Genomic DNA, 20,118 nt, shown 5'->3' on the forward strand with positions numbered 1-20,118 from the left:
AAATAGCGCTATATGAAATTATCAAATAGTTTACTTTTTCTTTAACAAAAATGGCAGCCCAGCCATATGCCAGAAGCAAATGGTTGAGCTTCAAGCATGTAATACTGTGAACGTCTGAGTCATTGAAGATTTTCTATCTCTTGGCAACAAGCGATAAGGCCAACTACATCCAGTATTATCATAATGAGGTTTCACAGCAACGAAAAGTGCATACAAACCTTTCTAATTCTTCTTACTGCAAAACAGTTATTTCTGGGATTAAAGTTTTTTTTTTTAAAAAAAAAAACACAACCCTTAACATATTACAGTTTCCAGAAAAACTTATCATGTTAGGATGGAAAATTCAGTACAATTTATTTATAGAAGAATTCCTCAGTAACAAATGTGAGCCTGGTTGACAATTGCCAAGTTTCTCAATTATCAGTGGGATTTTGAAGCATCAAGACAGAAAAAAGAAGAGGTGATTTGTCATATTGCTATGGTATGTGATGGACTTTGCTTTCAAAACATATTGAAGGTGTTCTTTATTTCACTACAAAAGTTGGCCTGATTCAGCAAACTATTCAGTACATTCTTATTTTAAAGAGAACTGAAATGTCTTGCAGAGTTCTTGGTCAGGGTAAGATAAAAACCTATGCTTAAAAACACCCACTTTAAAATAGTTTATAAATAAATAAATAAATAAAAGAAGTTAAAGTGCCTTTAAAAAATAATCTGAGGCGTTCCAAACGAACGTTCGCACTTCCGGGTTTACGGCATTTGGGAGCCAAAACGTCTGAGTTCCAGGGTGTTCAGGATCCAAGGTACGACTGTACCATAGGTGTAGTCTGTGCGGGTCAGCCCACCCATCACATAATTAAATTAAAATACTTAGCTGACCAATTGTGTTGCAGATAACTTGGTTCTGCCCCCGACCACTTAATGCCTGCATGACTAGTAGCTAATGAAAGACTCCTAACTAAGTTTAGTAGTTGTGAAAGAAGAGGTGAGGTCCTCTTCTGGATTGGAAAGTAACAGGAAGCAGAGAGTAGGAATAAATAGACAGTTTTCCTGATGGAGATATGTAGAAAGCAGTGTCCAAAGGACTGGTATGGGGACCTGTGAATGGAGGGTCAAAAAAGATTCTTAACTCAACATATATGCTCATGGGGTCTGAGGTCCCATAGAAAAATAGGACTTTTTCTTCAAAGTGTTTTTCTTCCCTTGTTTTGCATGTGTAGAAAGAGAACCAAGAAGGTGGGTCTCTTGTCAATACTGTAAAGAGATTCACAGTGCAAAAAGCATGTGGCCTATATTATCTAAGGTTTTGGATTATGCTCCTGGATTATAAAAATGTTCTATTTAATTGCAAACCAATATGTTCTGCTCGCTACAACAACCATTTAGTACACATGCTTGCTCATGAAATAAATGCATTTTAAAATGAGAAACTTAACTTAAATCGATAACATAAATTGACCTTTATTCCTGTTGATTTACATCATTCCACCACACTTTGTGCCTGTATAACTTTCCCACACCTGAAGTATTTCAATAGTATTTCAATTGCTTGTGATAAAAGACCCCTGTTAGACCTATTCAAAGTATCTTATGCTTTCCAGGGTACTATTAATTCCAAATATTTCATTGTACCATTTACCAGTATCCTAGTCCTAAATATTTCTGTCTATGTGTTTGCAGGGCAGCGGCTGAAGAAGGAGCCAAAAGGGGTTTCTTGTGTGTGTGATTCTTGTGGCTGATTAGCTGCTTTCCCTGGTCAAAGGTCAGAGGGGGCAGGGTTTCTGTTGAGGCAGGTGATTAGCTGTGGGAGGAGCTTATCACTGTTTGCAGGGCAGTTTGAACCATCTTTTAGATTTAGGGGAGCTAGTCTCAAGCCCAACGACACATTCTCAAGATGGAGGGGGAGGGAACAGCTGCAGTCGCCTGCGGTTCCTGCGCAATGTTTGCCATCTTGCCAAAGGTTGCAGGCAGCTTTACGTGCAGCAATTGCATGTTGATTGCCCTCCTAAAAGACAAAATCCAGCAACTGGAGGAACGTGTAGCTACGCTCCAAAGAATTAGAGAGCTGGAGCTCTTCTTGGAAGCAACAGAGCACACCGTCTCCACCAAGGAGGAGACAGGGGACTCCCCTGAGAAGGAGGCTAGTTCACCAACACAGGAGCCCGATATGTGGAGAAACGTGACTCAAAGAAGTAGGAGGCCCAGGGTTCGCTCTGATTGTCTAGAAATACACAATCGCTTTGAGGTCCTCTCCCCTAGCATGGAAGACGAAGAGCAGACTCCATTTGAGGATCTCTCCCTCATTACAGTCGATCACGTATATGAAGATGAGCAGCAAAGTCAGTCCTCAGGGAATGTGCAGGCGACCTTGGAACGGACCGCTCACGGAAGAACCCTGACCAAACCTAAGAGGAGGCGTGTAGTGGTGATAGGGGATTCCCTACTGAGGGGAACAGAAGCAGTGATCTGTGGGCCTGACAAGATGTCTCGGGAAGTGTGCTGTCTCCCCGGGGCTAAGATCCAAGATGTAACTGAACGACTGCAAGGAATCATAAAACCCACTGACAAATACCCCTTCCTCTTGGTTCATGTGGGAACCAATGACACTGCAAGCAATAGCCTCCAGAAGATCAAAAGAGACTACGAGGCTCTGGGCAGGAAATTGAAGCAATTAAATGCACAAATCGTCATCTCATCTGTCCTCCCAGTTGAACGACGTGGCCCAGGGAGAGAGAGGAAAATAGTGGAAGTAAACAGCTGGCTTCGCAAATGGTGTAAACAGGAACGGTTTGGATTCTTAGATCACGGACTGCAGTTTCTTGAGGATGGACTTCTGGCAAGCGATGGGCTGCACCTCACAACGGTTGGGAGGAATGTTTTTGCCAAAAAACTAAGAAACCTCATCAGGAGGGCTTTAAACTGACTAATGTGGGGGAGGGAGACAGTGCTCCTGAAGGTAGGAGTCTATTAATTGATGAAGATGATCATCCAAATGTCATAGACCAAATGGAGCAAACAGCAAGCAGACCTAGTGGTGGGAGTAAAAAATCCTTAATTAAGAGACACGGGGGAATGACTAATGGACTTCAATGTCTGTACACTAATGCACAAAGCATGGGAAATAAACAAGATGAGCTTGAGCTCTTGGTACAGCAAACTAAATATGACATAATAGGCATCACTGAAACCTGGTGGGATAAGTCCCACGATTGGAATGTAAAAATGGAGGGATACAATCTATTTCAGAGAAACAGACCAGACAAGAAAGGAGGAGGAGTGGCGTTATATGTCAGGGATGTGTATACCTGTGAAGAGATCCAAGATTTAGAACCTCAAAGCCAAAGTGAGAGCATTTGGGTCAAAATTAAGGGAGAGAAGAATAATAGTGACCTCATTGTGGGAGTTTACTATAGATCCCCAAGCCAAACGGAGGACATAGATGATGCCTTCCTGGAACAGATGGCCAAGCATGCAAAAGGAAGGGAGATAGTAGTAATGGGGGACTTCAATTACCCAGATATTTGTTGGATGTCAAACTCAGCCAAGAGCATAAGGTCAAACAGATTCCTCACTGGCCTTGCAGACAACTTCATTGTCCAGAAAGTGGGAGAAGCAACAAGAGGAACAGCCATTTTAGATCTGGTCCTAACCAATGTCGATGACCTGGTTAATGGGGTAGAAGTGGAAGGATCATTAGGCGCAAGTGATCATGCTCTTCTGAAGTTTACTATACAACGGAAAGGAGCAGCCAAGCATACTAGGACTCAATTTCTTGACTTTAAGAAAGCCGACTTCATAAAACTTAGGGAAGTGCTGGGTGAGATCCCATGGACAGTAATACTAAAAGGAAAGGGAGTTCATGATGGCTGGGAGTTTGTTAAGAGGGAGATAGTAAAAGCACAACTTCAGGCAATACCAATGAGACGGAAACATGGAAGGTGCCTAAAGAAGCCAGGGTGGCTATCTAAAGAACTTTTAACTGAGTTAAGATTAAAAAAGGATGTGTACAAAAAATGGAAAAGGGGGGAAACCACCAAAGAGGAATTCAAACAAATAGCCAGCACGTGTAGACACAAAGTCAGAAAAGCTAAAGCACAGAATGAACTCAGGCTTGCTAGAGAGGTTAAAAGCAACAAAAAAGGCTTCTATGGGTATGTTCGTAGCAAAAGGAAGAACAAAGAAACAGTGGGGTCACTCAGAGGAGAAGATGGTGAAATGCAAACAGGGGACACAGAAAGGGCTGAACTCCTCAATGCCTTCTTTGCCTCAGTCTTCTCCGATAAAGAAAACAATGCCCGACCTGAAGAATTTGGAGGAAATGATTCAGCAGAGGAAACACAGCCCAGAATAACTAAGGAGATAGTACAAGAATACTTGGCTAGTTTAGATGTATTCAAGTCTCCAGGGCCAGATGAACTGCATCCAAGAGTATTAAAAGAACTGGCAGATGTGATCTCAGAACCACTGGCAGTCATCTTTGAGAATTCCTGGAGAACAGGCGAAGTCCCGGCAGACTGGAGGAGGGCAAATGTTGTCCCTATTTTCAAAAAGGGGAAAAGAGAGGACCCAAATAATTACCGCCCAGTCAGTCTAACATCAATACCAGGGAAGATTCTGGAGCAGATCATTAAGCAAACAATCTGTGAGCACCTAGAAAGGAATGCTGTGATCACCAATAGTCAGCATGGATTTCTGAAAAATAAGTCATGTCAGACTAACCTGATCTCATTTTTTGACAGAATTACAAGCCTGGTAGATGAAGGGAACGCAGTGGATGTAGTCTACCTTGATTTCAGCAAGGCATTTGACAAGGTGCCCCTTGATATTCTTGTAAAGAAGCTGGTAAAATGCGGTCTTGACTATGCTACCACTCAGTGGATTTGTAATTGGCTGACTGACCGGACCCAAAGGGTGCTCATCAATGGTTCCTCTTCATCCTGGAGAAGAGTGACTAGTGGGGTGCCACAGGGTTCTGTCTTGGGCCCGGTCTTATTCAACATCTTTATCAACGACTTGGATGATGGACTCAAGGGCATCCTGATCAAATTTGCAGATGGCACCAAACTGGGAGGGGTGGCTAACACCCCAGAAGACAGGATCACACTTCAAAACGACCTTGACAGATTAGAGAACTGGGCCAAAACAAACAAGATGAATTTTAACAGGGAGAAATGTAAAGTATTGCACTTGGGCAAAAAAAATGAGAGGCACAAATACAAGATGGGTGACACCTGGCTTGAGAGCAGTACATGTGAAAAGGATCTAGGAGTCTTGGTTGACCACAAACTTAACATGAGCCAACAGTGTGACGCGGCAGCTAAAAAAGCCAATGCAATTCTGGGCTGCATCAATAGGAGTATAGCATCTAGATCAAGGGAAGTTATAGTGCCACTGTATTCTGCTCTGGTCAGACCTCACCTGGAGTACTGTGTCCAGTTCTGGGCACCACAGTTCAAGAAGGACACTGACAAACTAGAACGTGTACAGAGGAGGGCAACCAAAATGGTCAAAGGCCTGGAAACAATGCCTTATGAGGATCGGCTAAGGGAGCTGGGCATGTTTAGCCTGGAGAAGAGGAGGTTAAGGGGGGATATGATAGCCATGTTCAAATATATAAAAGGATGTCACATAGAGGAGGGAGAAAGGTTGTTTTCTGCTGCTCCAGAGAAGCGGACACGGAGCAATGGATACAAACTACAAGAAAGAAGATTCCACCTAAACATTAGGAAGAACTTCCTGACAGTAAGAGCTGTTCGACAGTGGAATTTGTTGCCAAGGAGTGTGGTGGAGTCTCCTTCTTTGGAGGTCTTTAAGCAGAGGCTTGACAACCATATGTCAGGAGTGCTCTGATGGTGTTTCCTGCTTGGCAGGGGGTTGGACTCGATGACCCTTGTGGTCTCTTCCAACTCTATGATTCTATGATTCTATGATTCTATGATTCTATGTATCTTCTACCAACAACGGAGAACATCACTGCAGTGCTGGCATACACTTACAGTTTGGAATACTGGCCATCATCCAAAAAACAAAACCATGCAACTACTTCCACAGACCAATGTCAGCTTTGGGCTTGTGCTTCTTGAACAGCAGTTTGCCCATACCACATAGCAAACTGAGTTTGAAATTTTGGAGAAATTCAAAAGTAGTTTGAACATTGTTATTCAGAGAAGAAAAAAAATGTGAAAATTCAACAAACCATGTCAAACCTCTCAGTGTGCCAAAAGTAGCTCTTTATATAATGAAAGTTAACCACATGCCAATATGCCCTATGATTATCTGCTGGTGCAGGAAAAGTTAGGATCAATGGTTTATGAAGTGTGATTCTCAGGTTTAACTCCCAAGGAAGTCTTCTAAATAGGAAGTTGTCCATCAATTCACTACCCAGTAAAACTTATAAGGCAATGATGCAAGGATGCATTATAACCATAAGGAATTTGCCAATACATTTTGTATTGTATCACATTATTTCTAACATGTTCCTGCTAAAAACTTGACCCTACTGTGATTTGTAAATGCAAAAGATTAACATGAAAACTTGGGAGAAGAAAGCTCAGTCTACTCTTCAAGTCTGAATGCATAAGGGAAAATGACCAAGTACTATATCCTAATCCAGTTGTACCAGAAATTGCACAGATTAGTAAATGGCATTAGGGGAAAAAACATTCTACCTTTTTATATCATATGCCACAAAATAACTTACTCATCAGTCTGAAGATCAAAAAATGTAAACTAAAGAATTACATGGGTAAATGACATTCAATAGAGTATCACCATTTCTTAAAACAGGGGGGGGAAATGAATACCAGACTATTATTCACATTGCATGAATAATTCTGAATCTAGCCAGATATATACTCAAAATCCAACAAAGTAACAACCACATTATTGTACTGATGTGCAATAATTTCTTTGAAACTGATGGAAAGGGCATCCAAACCATCGCTAATTTCACATAAGAATTTTCATTAGGAATAATAACACTGTCAATTCCAAAAGTTAAAATGTGAACTAGAAGCTAACAAGCAAACAAACTGGTCTACTTAAATCTGACACACAAAAGCTGCTTCCCCTTTCATGAAATGCAATCACACTTTTTCTCACTAATATCTTACTCTCTATCTAATCACTTGATGCATTTTTCACTGTTAAATGGTGTACAGCAAATACAGGATATTATCCATTAAAAGGGATACATAAAAGCTTTATTTGGTGTTGGGGCAATGAAATAAAAGAGGCCCTGTCACCATAGAGATGAGATTACTAATCTCTATGGAAAGGAGGAGGATATCATCACACCACCACCTGCTGTTACACGCATGATGGATCAGGCTAGTAATTAAAACACAACCCTTTCAATGTTATACTGCAGCACTAGACATCCATTCAATTATCTTCAAAATTAAATTTAGTCAAAACTACCAAAAGTAGAATTAACAGCATCCTCTCTCATGGAGGTTTCTCACACGTATTAATGTGCTGCCTAGAACTACACACATCTATATTCACACAATTTGTGTCAACACAGCAAAAGGAGGTTTGAATAATGAAGCCATGAAAGACTCTGCAACTAGGATTTGCATCAAACTGCTGAATAAGCCTCTTCGCCAGTAGTTAGAAGGACAAGTTTAAAGCAGCCAGTGAACCTTGTGCAAACTGATTAAACTACAGAATTTTCCTGAACAGGAAAGGTTAGATCACATTCAAAATTCTCCTACCTCGATCAAAAAGTCTCCTGTTCTCAAGCCAGCTTGCCATGCTACCCCACCTTCATCCACTGATTCCAGATACTGCAAAGCAGGAAAGGCTGGAGTAGGGGTGAATTCTTCAATTGGCGTATCAGCTTTGGGAATAATATTTTTAAAAATATATATTTTAATAAAGAAAGATAAATGCTTGAAATATATACTTAATGTGATTAAATGATTACTTATGCAGTGCCAGAAATTCATTAAGTACAACAATCCCTTCTCTACAGATCTCCCTGCTCTATAGTTCTCTCCCTCTCTTTTTTCTTGTGTATTCATGATCACTTGAATTTAGTCAGCAAATCAATGAAGCTCAGTTCTGGTAAATTGCTATATAGCCAAAAAAGCAAGTGATTTGGTGGAACAGGACTCTCATTTGAAACCAGTATCATTAATTTTCAAATATGGGCATAGCATGGAGAATTCAGGCATTTAAAATTTCAAGTCTCTTAGCAGCTAATTACCTATAGCTACAATGAAAACAGTATGAAGTAATTAAATTTAATGGTGTAACATTGTATTTGCTTATGCATCATGTACATATTTATATGCTGAATGATCTGACATGCATACACTTTCATAGACAATATGCTCCAATAAGGTCTCAAACATCATTTATAACAAATGATACATGAAGCTGGATATTAGCATATGTTTTTAAGGGGGCCCTTGAATATTCCACCTGGGGAGCTGGGGCCCATACAAAATTAACATATATAGTAAGAGAATAACCTCTGTTTGCTGCAGAGATAGCTCAGCGCCAGCTGATCTACACTGTGATGAAGTCACAGAGTCTCTAGAAGACCCCGCTAAAACGTGCATTTAGCCAGGAGGGTTAATCAGGAACTGTTACATAGCTAGGGAAGCCCAATAGGTGTCTGCCATGCTAGCGAGGAATGATAAAAACGGTATTCCCAGAGGAAGGGTGTGGAGGATCCACCATAAGCACATATGGGCTAGCCTTGAAGCCAGGCTGTGTGAGGGAGAGCCCATCCAGCAACTGAGGGGTGTCTCAGTGGCAGGCACTGGGATGTACCACCACTTTAAAAAATGAAATGCAAAAGCAATAGAAAGAAAAGCCTTAAAAATATACCTTTGATTCTAAATCTACTGGAGTACATTTGGCATAAGAAAAAGCTTAGCACATTTCAACACATGAAGCCAGGCATCCCTCACAACAGAACACACTAAAAAGGCCACTCAACATACATGCAGCTTCTGAAGATATAAAAATGATCTGATTTTCATACTAAAACTGCAGTAGTTCCACCTTGAGCAAGCCACAGATCTATTTCAAGCTTGTTGGCAACATGCAGCTTCACTCCGCAAATAATTTTAACACATGAACACTTTAAATTAAGCAATTTTGACACCCCCACAGCCAGGATGCTTACAGTGTGAATAAACTGAACAGTAACATATACAAAATATGTAGGCAACCTTCCCCTCAGAATTATTCTCCATATCTATTCTATACATATATCTATGCACTGGAAATATACATGCATACACATACCCCTGAAAACTGCTCAATCAGAAATTCATGTCAGTTTTACTGCACAGAGAGAACACTGTTGTCTAGCAACCAAATGCATAAGGAATAATGCCTGTTTATTTTCAGAAATGCATGCCATTTTTCACATAGGCACTCACCCAATCACACAGACACAGAAAATCCACATACCTTTGGCCCCTCTGAGCACAAACCCAAATCCTTCATTGTCTTTTTTCTGCAGGACCACAGCCTTTTCTTCTATAATGCAGTCACTGTAGAGAGAATTCCGAGGATAGCGACCATTATTACATCCCTTCATCACCACAGTAGTAGCTGCTCCTCCAGTGTGTAGGTTCATCATCATCACAGCCAGTTAATCAAATAATATTGCAGTAATCAAACATGGGGAAAATATAACGGCAAACAGAAGAAGGAAAGAAACAAAGACAAGGCTTAATGGCAAGGGAGAACATGACAGTGCAACTTAACGGAGGGGAAAATGCAGCAAAAGCAGAGGAAGAAACCATGCATGGTGGTAGCTGAACAAATGTGTGATCATGTCATCTGTGTGCTAGCTAGGAGTCGAAAAGAAAAGAAAGTGAACTGAACGACAGTAGCATTAATAAACTCCTCAATCGTGGATGTACCAGATGCATCTTCTAGTGAAGCCAAAATGAAACCAACCAGAAGAAAAATGAGGCAGCATTTTAAAACCTAAAGTTAGCTTGGTTTGCTGTTATAAGTAGCTAAAAGGCACGGATATATTCAGAAGCTATGCCTTGCATCAAAAGCCCTTTTTCAATCCTATTGAATGTTGCATGCTGCAAGGATCCCACATGATCATCTGACAGCCTACAATGCTAACAACGTGCAGCTGCCTTGGCGTCATCAAGCACAAATTTTCACAGCATCAAGAATCTGCATAATTTAAATAGTAACAAGGCATGTATGTTCATGATCACCTTTTTCTATAAAAATTACAGAGCCTTCCTGAAAGCCAGCACAATGAACTGATAATGAGAGGATCCTCTGAAAGACAGACATTACATTTTTTTAAAAAAAGGCAGCTTCTTAAAAATTATCTGATAATTACTCTTCGATAAGTGTTTTTTTTTAAAAAAAATTAAAAATCCAGTTATTCAAAGAATAGATTGAGCGTAAGTTTCTAAGCCAAATCACAACACTTGAAGAGATTTAAGCTGATCTGAGTTTTTTATAATAAAATAAATATTTTATATCATTAAATGGCAACACATTTCCAAGAAATTATTCACATAGAGCCTTCAGGTACAGTACACCCTCCTTTCTTTTGCATAGTAGGCAATATTTCCTTTAAAAAACAGTAACGTGCTTCAAAAATATGATGGTGCAGTGGCAGAAAACCATTGCTCTTGAGGTAATAAAATATGGGGAAACTCTGGAATCTGACCTGACAAAATATAACTAGCTGATCCCCAAGACTACAATCCTGCACCCATTTACACACACTTGTTTAGTTAGGCTTCCATCATATCCCCGAGGCTCTGATTAGCTTTTGCACAAATGTGTCTATATTCACAGCTGAAAGGAATAATGGAAAGTTCCCTCAACATTCCAAAATAGCCAGCACCCTTTGGCAAAAATCCACAGAGCAGCTGGCAGTTATGATGGAGCTCTTTCTGGGAGAGAGGCAGGGCAGGTTGCCAGAGGCAGTTGGTTTCCTGGCTAGGGGTAGGGCCAGGATTCCCTTTCTCTTGTTCTCAGATGATGACATAGAAGCACTAGTAGATAGGGTGCAGATGAACAGGTCTGGAGTAAAATCCTAACACATCTGGATTCTGAGCAAAAACTGCAGTTTCTGTCAAAAGGATTTACAGTGAGAGGCAGGAGGGGGGAGGGGGCATTAAAGAAAAAAGGAAGAAAACTGTCTTCTCCCCACCCCTCCTGGTCACCTCCAAGTTAGCAAATATAAAAATCATGGCTTAAAGTGGCAGGACTGAGGCTTCCATTGCTGCTCATCATACTCTTCTTTCTACCCTGTCCCTCATTCCCAGGAAACTATTCATCCACCCTTTCCTATAGCCTCTATTTCATCTTGTGTGTGGAGGTGGGGGAAGGGACTGAGAAATCCCCTCTACAGCAAGTGACTATGGTTACTATGGCTACTATGGCTAATTATAATGTAGCATAAACTGCTAATTTTTGAAACCTTTTGGGGCCAAACTACATACAGTGGTACCTTGGGTTAAGAACTTAATTTGTTCTGGAGGTCTGTTCTTAACCTGAAGCACCACTTTAGCTAATGGGGCCTCTTGCTGCCGCTGCTCCACTGCTGCACAATTTCTGTTCTCATCCTGAAGCAAAGTTCTTAACCTGAGGTAATATTTTTGGGTTAGCAGAGTCTGTAACCTGAAGCATATGTAACCTGAAGCGAATGTAACCTGAGGTACCACTGTAATTTGTTGTAGTGCTGCTCCAAAAGTTTTTGGATGAAAATGGTTATTTAGATCCCTTCTAGAAACCAGTTTCAGACTGGTTTTGGCTAACAATAAAACTTCCTTGGTTACCTTAGTGCAGGCATAGGCAAACTTGGCCCTCCAGATGTTTTGGGACTACAATTCCTATCATCCCTGACCACTGGTCCTGTTAGCTAGGATCATGGGAGTTGTAGTCCCAAAACATCTGGAGGGCTGAGTTTGCCTATGCCTGCCTGTGGCAATCACACAGGGTCCCCGGACGTTTGACGGTCTATTGATCCGTGTGCCACCACTGTGATTGCTTTCCCGCTGCCACCAACCTGTTTCTCTCAGGTACACACAGAGTCCAGACAGTTGTTAACATTAAATCAAATAAGCAAGTTTATTTTATAAGCCTTAACAAGTTTATGGTTTCAGATAATTTTTCTTGGCAGTTTCTTAATCTTAGTTTCTATCCTGGCCTATAGCTTTCCTAATAACTGCTAACTGATTATCCCAACTGTCTATCTGACTCCTATCAGTTTCTCTCACTCTCTCACAACACAACTCGACCAATCCAGACTTATCCTCCCTCTTCCTTCTCCAACTCCCAACTCTAACTCCTCCCCTTGGGTTCCCACTGGCCAATCACTTCACACTCATTTAACCCCTTCCTTATGACCCACCTAGGAGGGCAAACATCACACTGCCTTAGTGGATGATCTGGGCTGGGAGATGAATTATGTTTATTATTTATTAAATTTGTATACAGTTCTTCATGCAAAGATCCCAGGGTGGTTCACAACAGAAAAATACAAAATGAGAATACAAAATACATAATAAAACAAAAACAAAAGCAACAGCAATCAGGTGGTTAAAAACCCTAATCAGCAACTCATTTCCTAGGAAGTTGAATGAGGTGCATGTGACCCTGTTGATTCTCCTGGACCTCTGAGCTTGTTTACTGATCCATAGACCATGCTATCTATCTCGGTTTTCACAAAGGGATGGGAACTGTGGTCACAATGCTAAAGTGGCTTCGTTCATTCCAGAGAGATAAAACCCAGAAGTGGTGCTAGAAGATTATTGTTCTTCCCCATGTCTGGTGGCCTGTAAGGTTCTGCAGAGCTCCATCATACCCCCATAGGGGTATGGTATCTAACAACTATGGGACGCGGGTGGCGCTGTGGGTTAAAGCTTCAGTGCCTAGGGCTTGCCGATCGAAAGGTCAGCGGTTCGAATCCCCGCGGTGGGGTGCGCTCCCGCTGTTTGGTCCCAGCGCCTGCCAACCTAGCAGTTCGAAAGCACCCCTGGGTGCAAGTAGATAAATAGGGACCGCTTACTAGCGGGAAGGTAAACGGCGTTTCCGTGTGCGGCTCTGGCTCGCCAGAGCAGCGATGTCACGCTGGCCACGTGACCCGGAAGTGTCTGCGGACAGCGCTGGCTCCCGGCCTCTTGAGTGAGATGGGCGCACAACCCTAGAGTCTGTCAAGACTGGCCCGTACGGGCAGGGGTACCTTTACCTTTACCTTTATCTAACAACTACATGAAACTGCTCAGAGAGGACAGTTGGATTGCAGAATCATCAGTATAAGCTGATAATACCCAACTCTATATTTTTATTTTTATCTCATTCTAGGGAAGTAGTTCAAAGGTTAAATCACTGTTTGGTAGCTGTGAAGGACTGAATGGGGATGACGAAACCAAAACTTAACCCAGACAAAACAGAAGTACTGGTAGTGAGTTGACTCAGGTTTGGATCTGCAGTTTGTACTGGGTGGTGTTACACTCCTACTGAAGTGTACTTCTTGCTCAAGTGATTCTGCTAGATTGTGTAGACGGCACCAATAGTGAGGGGTGCCTTTTTCAGCTTTGGTTGGTTTGTGATCCACAGCCCTTCCTAACAAAGCTGAACCTTGGTCATCCATGCTCCAATTCAGTGCTGGGAAGCAAGTAGGTCATAATCTACTGGTAGATTTCTGGTTGAGTTGCAAAAAAAACATGGCAAAGGTTTCTGACACCCAGTTGTTTCAACAACAGCAACAACTAAATTACGCTTTACACTTAAGTGATGCTACTGCTATGAAGGAAGTTAAGCAAAAGTAGACTTTTGTGTGAAAAGACTGTGGGGTCAGTTCAGTTCTGGTACACTGGTACCTCAGAACTTGAATATAATTCATTCCGGAAGACCATTCGACTTCTGAAATATTCAAGTTCCGAGGCATGGGTTCTGGCTGGCCAACAGCTAGGTTTTGGACAGGGGAAGCCGTGCTGGACGTTCATGTTCTGAGGAAGGTTAAAAAACAGAAGAACTTCTGGGTTTTCGGAGTTTGGGAGCCAAAACGTTCAAGAACAGAGCCATTCGAGTCCCGAGGTACCACTGTACTAAAAAACTAATTCCTAGGCTCAGAAGGTGCTCAGAGGCACTCACTTTACCCTTTAATTCAATTTGTATTTTGCACCTGACTGGTTGGTTTGTATTTGCACTTGGTTCTGGCTGGTAGATCTTGGAGTTCTACAAAGTCTGCCTACCTCTGCTCTACAGATCTCCAAATTAGACTATTGCAACATGCTCTAGGTGAGGCTGCCCTAGAAAACTGTTGAAAACTACAACTAGTACAAACTGCTGCAGTCGGGTGGCTGACAGGTCAGCATGTTTTTGATGCATAATCTCTCTCTCTCTCTCTCCTGTTTTGTATGATCTGCATTTTTTTTACTGGTTTATTTTCAAACTGAATTTTAAAGCAATCTTATACCACACAACCAAACAGAGCTACAGTTCCCAGCACTGTTAATGAACTACAGTTCCCAGGATTCTCTATGACTGTAAAAGTGGTATAAAAGTGCTTTAAACGTATGGTGAGGATGTGAGCTATGGCCTGTGACCTGGGTACCATATTTTTCACTCTATAGGACGCACTTTTCCCCCTCCAAAAATGAAGGGGAAATGTGTGTGCGTCCTATGGAGCGAACGCAGGCTTTCGCTGAAGCCTGGAGAGCGAGAGGGGTCGGTGTGCACCGACCCCTCTCGCTCTCCAGGCTTCAGGAAGCTATCCGCAAGCCTTCAGAGCGCAGCGGGAATGCCCACCGGGCTCCGAAGTCTTGCGGATAGCAGCCTGCAGCCCGAAGCCCAGGGAGCTTCGGCTGTCTTGGCTTCTTAGCTCTTTGGGGCTGGGGGGGATAATTTTTTTTCTTTATTTCCCACCCAAATAACTAGGTGCACTTTGTTTTTTGTTTTGTTTTTTGTTTTTATATAACTCCGCCGGATCACTAGTTGGCATCGTTTATCGTCGGAACTATGACAGTATCTGATCTTCTTCAAATTGCTTTGTGTTTTTGACTGTAAACCACCTTGAAAATACATATAATAAGTAAATAAGAAGTGTAGGAATAAAAAAGGAGACTCCACCTAACAGTATACACCTCTTTAAAATCCAGTTTTATGGAAACAGGTTTAAAATGTTTCTTCATTTTATCAGAAGTTTCCAGGGTGGTGTATGAAAGTGTGAAAACAATTCACACAATAAAGTGTAGAGGAAAAACCAAACTAAGGAATGGAAAGCAGTTCCAACTAACATTTCACCTAAAGTATCTGAGCCAAAAGGATGCTATAAACCACATACTGGGATAGCGTACATAAAGTTCTCCTGGAAATGAAATATGAATATATATAACATTATTATATAAGCCATTTAATTGTATCATAAACTTGTTGCAGGAGAAGCAATATTACTAATATCTTCCAAAATGCTGACAAATTGGAGTATGCTATTGGCTAACTAATGGAGAGGTCTTTGGTATGGATTTGCAACATCCATCCCCAGAAGGTCACATTTAGATTAATATCTTATGCGATCCAAGTAGGAAGCAGAAAACTGAAGGTTGCAGATAACTCCGCTTTAAGGTGATTTCTAGAGTAAATGTTGTAACATGAAGAACATTTTCTACCACTACAGGATTGTGGAGAGGTGCCTATTTATAGCTTTCCCCCCTGTTGCAATGAACTCAAAAATGAGTGGATGATTCTAGTAATTAACGACTTCAAGATTAATATAGACCCTGCCTTTGATTGATTGCATTTCCCTGGGCACTGATCATCTAGTTGAGCAATCTGGTACTATAGAACGTAGCACTGAAATAATTCAGGAAGGAAATGTTAATTACTTGTTGAATACCAATAGTGCATTCAACCCTGAATTAAAAACAACCCCCACCCCCAGACACACAGTCCCTAGCTCTAAACTATTTAGAACCGTCAAAGCTACGTTATCACTTACAACTTTGGAATAGTTTGAGGTTGCAATAAAAGGAGGCTTTCAGACATTGGTGGCAGCCCGGGTCTGGTTGACCATAGTTGCTGCCAACAGAGCAGCACGCAATGAGATGTGGGGAGGAAACAAACCCCAATCCCGTACTGTGTCAGCCTGTTCCTTTTTATAGGCTGCAGCTGACCTGAAAACAAGCTTGGTCAGCTAGAGCTCATAGAAAAGAAAGGATGACATGACAGAGTGAACACTGTTTATATTGTCTCTTTTTTTCTATCGTATGCTGAAAGTGGATCCATGTTGCCACAGATGCTTGGAAGGATATCTGAAACCATTCTGTATTAACTTAGCAAAGTATTTTATTATCACTGCAACACTAGCTAGTATTACAAACACATGCTATTACTCTCATAGATATGAACAGAGTATTTGGGGGGGGAGGTCATGGGGTTTTTTTGGAAGTCTATTAAAAGTATGCAAATCATTGCTGAAATTGAGGGTGGGGGGAGTGAAGCTTTTATTTTCATACAGCAAACACTAGAGGTATGGTTTTACCAACACCTGAGGAATTCTGCATCTCTTAAAGTAGGATTTTCATTTTTCTTGTTAAAAATATGCTATTTTCAGTTTTAAGCAGGATTGATAATAAAGCACTAAACATTCTAATTGGAGAAGCATTCCATTTTTTCAAAAACAATATTTGATAAAACAGTTTATCAATGCAAGCTCTTAAATGTGAGACTTTCTTAAAGAAACAAAAACACCAGGGAATGTTGAGGGAAATGGCCTAGAAACTACTCCTGTTCCAGGTAACTAAGATGATATTGCATAAACTAGTGTAACACTGATGCACTATTCATTTGCACGCACACATATTAATGAAGACTTGTATATGACATAAAATTCTTAAGTACAGCAGAAAATAAGATTCCAGTTCCATTGAAGGAAAAGGAAGAAGGAAGCTATGCTACTTATATGAACACACCTTACCGTTTCTTTAAGGTAAGTGTCACTAGATGTGTATTCCAGAAACCAGCTTTGTAATTTTAGTTGCTAGCTGCCTACAGACAACAGCAACATTTAGGGTTGGCAGTCTGCAGGGAAGCAATCCCAAACAAGCACATAGTCGAGCTAAGAATGAGGTAGGCAGTCAACCTGTAACTTGTTCGGAATGAGTCAGAGCACAAGCATTACTGGACTAGGTCGAACCCTACTGAGCCTTGAGTTACCACATCCCTTCTAAATAGGCAGTTGCTTTATCAGCCTCCAGCAATGTGGTGATAGCATGACCCTGAAGGACCATGTGCGCAGCCTGGGAGTCATTTTGGACTCACAGCTGTCCATGGAGGCCCAGGTCATTTCTGTGTCCAAAGCTGCTGTCTACCAGCTTCACCTGGTACACCGGCTGAGACACTACCTGCCCACAGACTGTATCGCCAGAGTGGTGCATGCTCTGGTTATCTCCCACTTGGACTACTGCAATGCGTTCTGTGTGGGGCTACTTTGAAGGTGACTCAGAAACTCCAACTGATATAAAATGTGGCAGCTAAAGTGGTGACTGGGAGTGGCCGCCGGGACCATATAACACCGATCCAATAGGATCTTCACTGGCTCCCAGTACATTTCTGAGCACTTTAAAGGTGCTGACCTTTAAAGCCCTAAATAGCTCAGTATACCTGAAGGAGCATCTCTACCCACATCGCTCAGCCCGAACACTGAGGTCCTCCTCCAAGAGTCTTCTGGCAGTTCCCTCACTAAATGAAGCGAAGTTACAGGCCCGCACTGTGGAACGCCCTCCCATCAGATATCAGGAGATAAAGAACTACAGTACATAAATTGTAGAAGACATCTGAAGACAGCCCTGTATCACTATGTTTTTATATGTAATGTAAGCTGCCCAGCGTGGTTGGGGAAACCCAGCCAGATGGGAGAGGTAATAATAATAATAATAATAATAATAATAATTCCTTCCTGGATCTCCAGGTGTAATTTTCTTCTACTAAAAGCATAAGGGAGGTTATTGTGGTCCACTCAGTGCTGATTTTAGAAGAAAATACACTGGCATGGTTTTGTTTTTTAAAAAAAAACAAACCAAAACAAAACACCAAATACATACATTGACGCTTATGCAGCCAAACCACATGATCCTATGATTACAAACACCAACAGAATCAAGTTTGCTTATGAAGTTCACTTGGTTTAGGACAGCATAGCTGAAGATTAGCCAGTGAAATTTTTTGGCCTATTTTATCTTCTTGTAGTTAAAGGAGGATGTCTTAAATGAGTAAAATATTTTTGACTGGGCTTCTACTTCAGGAAAAGCTAAAACTGCTCCACAAACATGGGCTCAATAAGCTTCTGTCCAAAATAGGATATTATAAACCAGCCTATAACCTTGTCTTCACAACGATATTTTCTTGAGGGTGCAATCACCGTCTCTTTAGGTCCAGATTGACTCATCTTCTATCCAAAGAAGCACTGGCCAGAACTGAATTCCAGTCCCTTGATTGACTATCCTAGATATGAACTAGAACATTTTAGACTTCCTGAAAGCAGGCACAGGAGTGTAAAAGCATGCCATCAAAGTGATAAGAGTCGTAATTGGAAAATTCTCTCATCAAATTTATATCCATTATTGCCAGATTTACACTGCCACTTTATTATGGACCATTGGAAATGGTCCTAGAGCCTGGCATTCTAACCAAGTCCACAGAAATGAACTGGTGATCCTTTCTTTGAAGAAAATGATCATCACATATAATACAACTGATTATAATTGAGCAGATATTATCTCACAAAATATAAAGAAAAGCAAGATTGTGAAAATTCAGATAAAATACCAAATCTAGAAAAAAGAGCATAAAGTGATACGGAGACAGATTTTAAGCCATATTTAAATAGCACCAGTTCTCTCTACAGGCATATCCCTATGATGTTGTATTGTAAGCATTCAGGTAGCATTTTATAACAATGCAGTTAGCAGATCCAAAAGCAGCTGTCCAATCAGAAAAGACAGTAGTAGGAATTACACACATACACCGTCAGTGTTCGAAACTCCCATTGTTCTAGGTGCATTTTGCGATAGGGGATTTCATTAGCGTGAGCAGTTTCTGAGCCTAAGATTTCAGATTAAAACTGCAGAGTGGAAGGAAAGGAGGACCTTTTTCTTCCTCCTCACTTCCAGCTACTCTCTGAAGACTGAAGAAGGGACCCTCTTAAGAATATTAGGAGGTGGGCAGGGGAAGGACTAGACCATGTGAAAAATTAACATAATATTTTAGCTGCAGTTCATTCGTTTTCAGCTTTGTATTCTTGTTATAAAAAGCACTCCTAGACATTCTGTTGTTGCACCTAAAATGTAGGTTTAAGGTGCCTTTTAGCTCCTAGCTTTCATATCTCAGTTTCTAAACACTGTATATACCAGTAATGGTGATAGTAGCTAAGCCTATATTTTGACCCCCATTTTTGAAAAGTAATGTCTGTGTGAAAGTACACAAGCTTATATATTCACATATAAAAAGTACAAAAATCCAGGTTCCCCTCTTTTCTTCCCATCCCCTAGCAACTGCCTATGCTAAAAATAGCACAAATATCATGAGAGACAGGGCACAGAGCCAGGTGGAAGAGTTAAGTCCCAGCTTCACATCCAACAAGTATGATATACCAAACTTTGGGATAGGGTGAAAATCACAAATTCGAAGGAGGCACTTGGAAACACTGATTGGAAATGGATTCAGTTAGACATTCACCTAGACTGTCTTCAGGATGAACAAGTCACATTTTCCTGTCCACATCCTCAGGTACCCCAGGCTGAGACCAATCCAAGCATAAGTGAGAATGCTTCATTACAGCCATATTCTTCATTACAGTAATATGCATGCTCAGAGGACTGCCAAATGGTGAGGTGTGTACAAATGGTAAATTAGTGAAAGCTGGGAAATTCCGAATTTTGTAGCAAAGCTATGATTGGACCCACCACCATCCACTCTCTGCTTAATGAGAATCTACTTCTGAGAAAGTTGTTTCTAACCAGGCAGGAGAAATTGATATTCATCAATATCTAATTTGGTTTTTGTATAAACCACCAGGTAACATGGAAAAGGATGGCTGAAATCTTGATTACATGTAAGGGGTGGTTTGACTTACAGACAGGCCAGCTCATCCTTACTCATTTTTGA

The 20,118-nt window shown here is 41.2% G+C and overlaps 1 protein-coding gene across 8 annotated transcripts in view; it reads right to left on the minus strand.

The window, feature by feature from the left end:
• The window catches only part of SHANK2 (SH3 and multiple ankyrin repeat domains 2), a 339,067-nt gene that overhangs the window by 134,639 nt on the left and 184,310 nt on the right, over positions 1-20,118 (minus strand). For all 8 annotated transcript variants that reach the window (XM_083408317.1, XM_083408314.1, XM_083408318.1 and 5 more), the window contains 2 exons: positions 9,430-9,512; positions 7,716-7,840 (listed from right to left, as the gene is read on the minus strand). In XM_083408317.1, the coding sequence (XP_083264443.1) occupies positions 7,716-7,840; positions 9,430-9,512 (208 nt within the window). The remainder of the gene's footprint in view (positions 1-7,715; positions 7,841-9,429; positions 9,513-20,118) is intronic.

Source organism: Podarcis tiliguerta (genome assembly GCF_965153285.1).
Source record: "Podarcis tiliguerta genome assembly, chromosome: 1".
Taxonomy (NCBI): domain Eukaryota; kingdom Metazoa; phylum Chordata; class Lepidosauria; order Squamata; family Lacertidae; genus Podarcis; species Podarcis tiliguerta.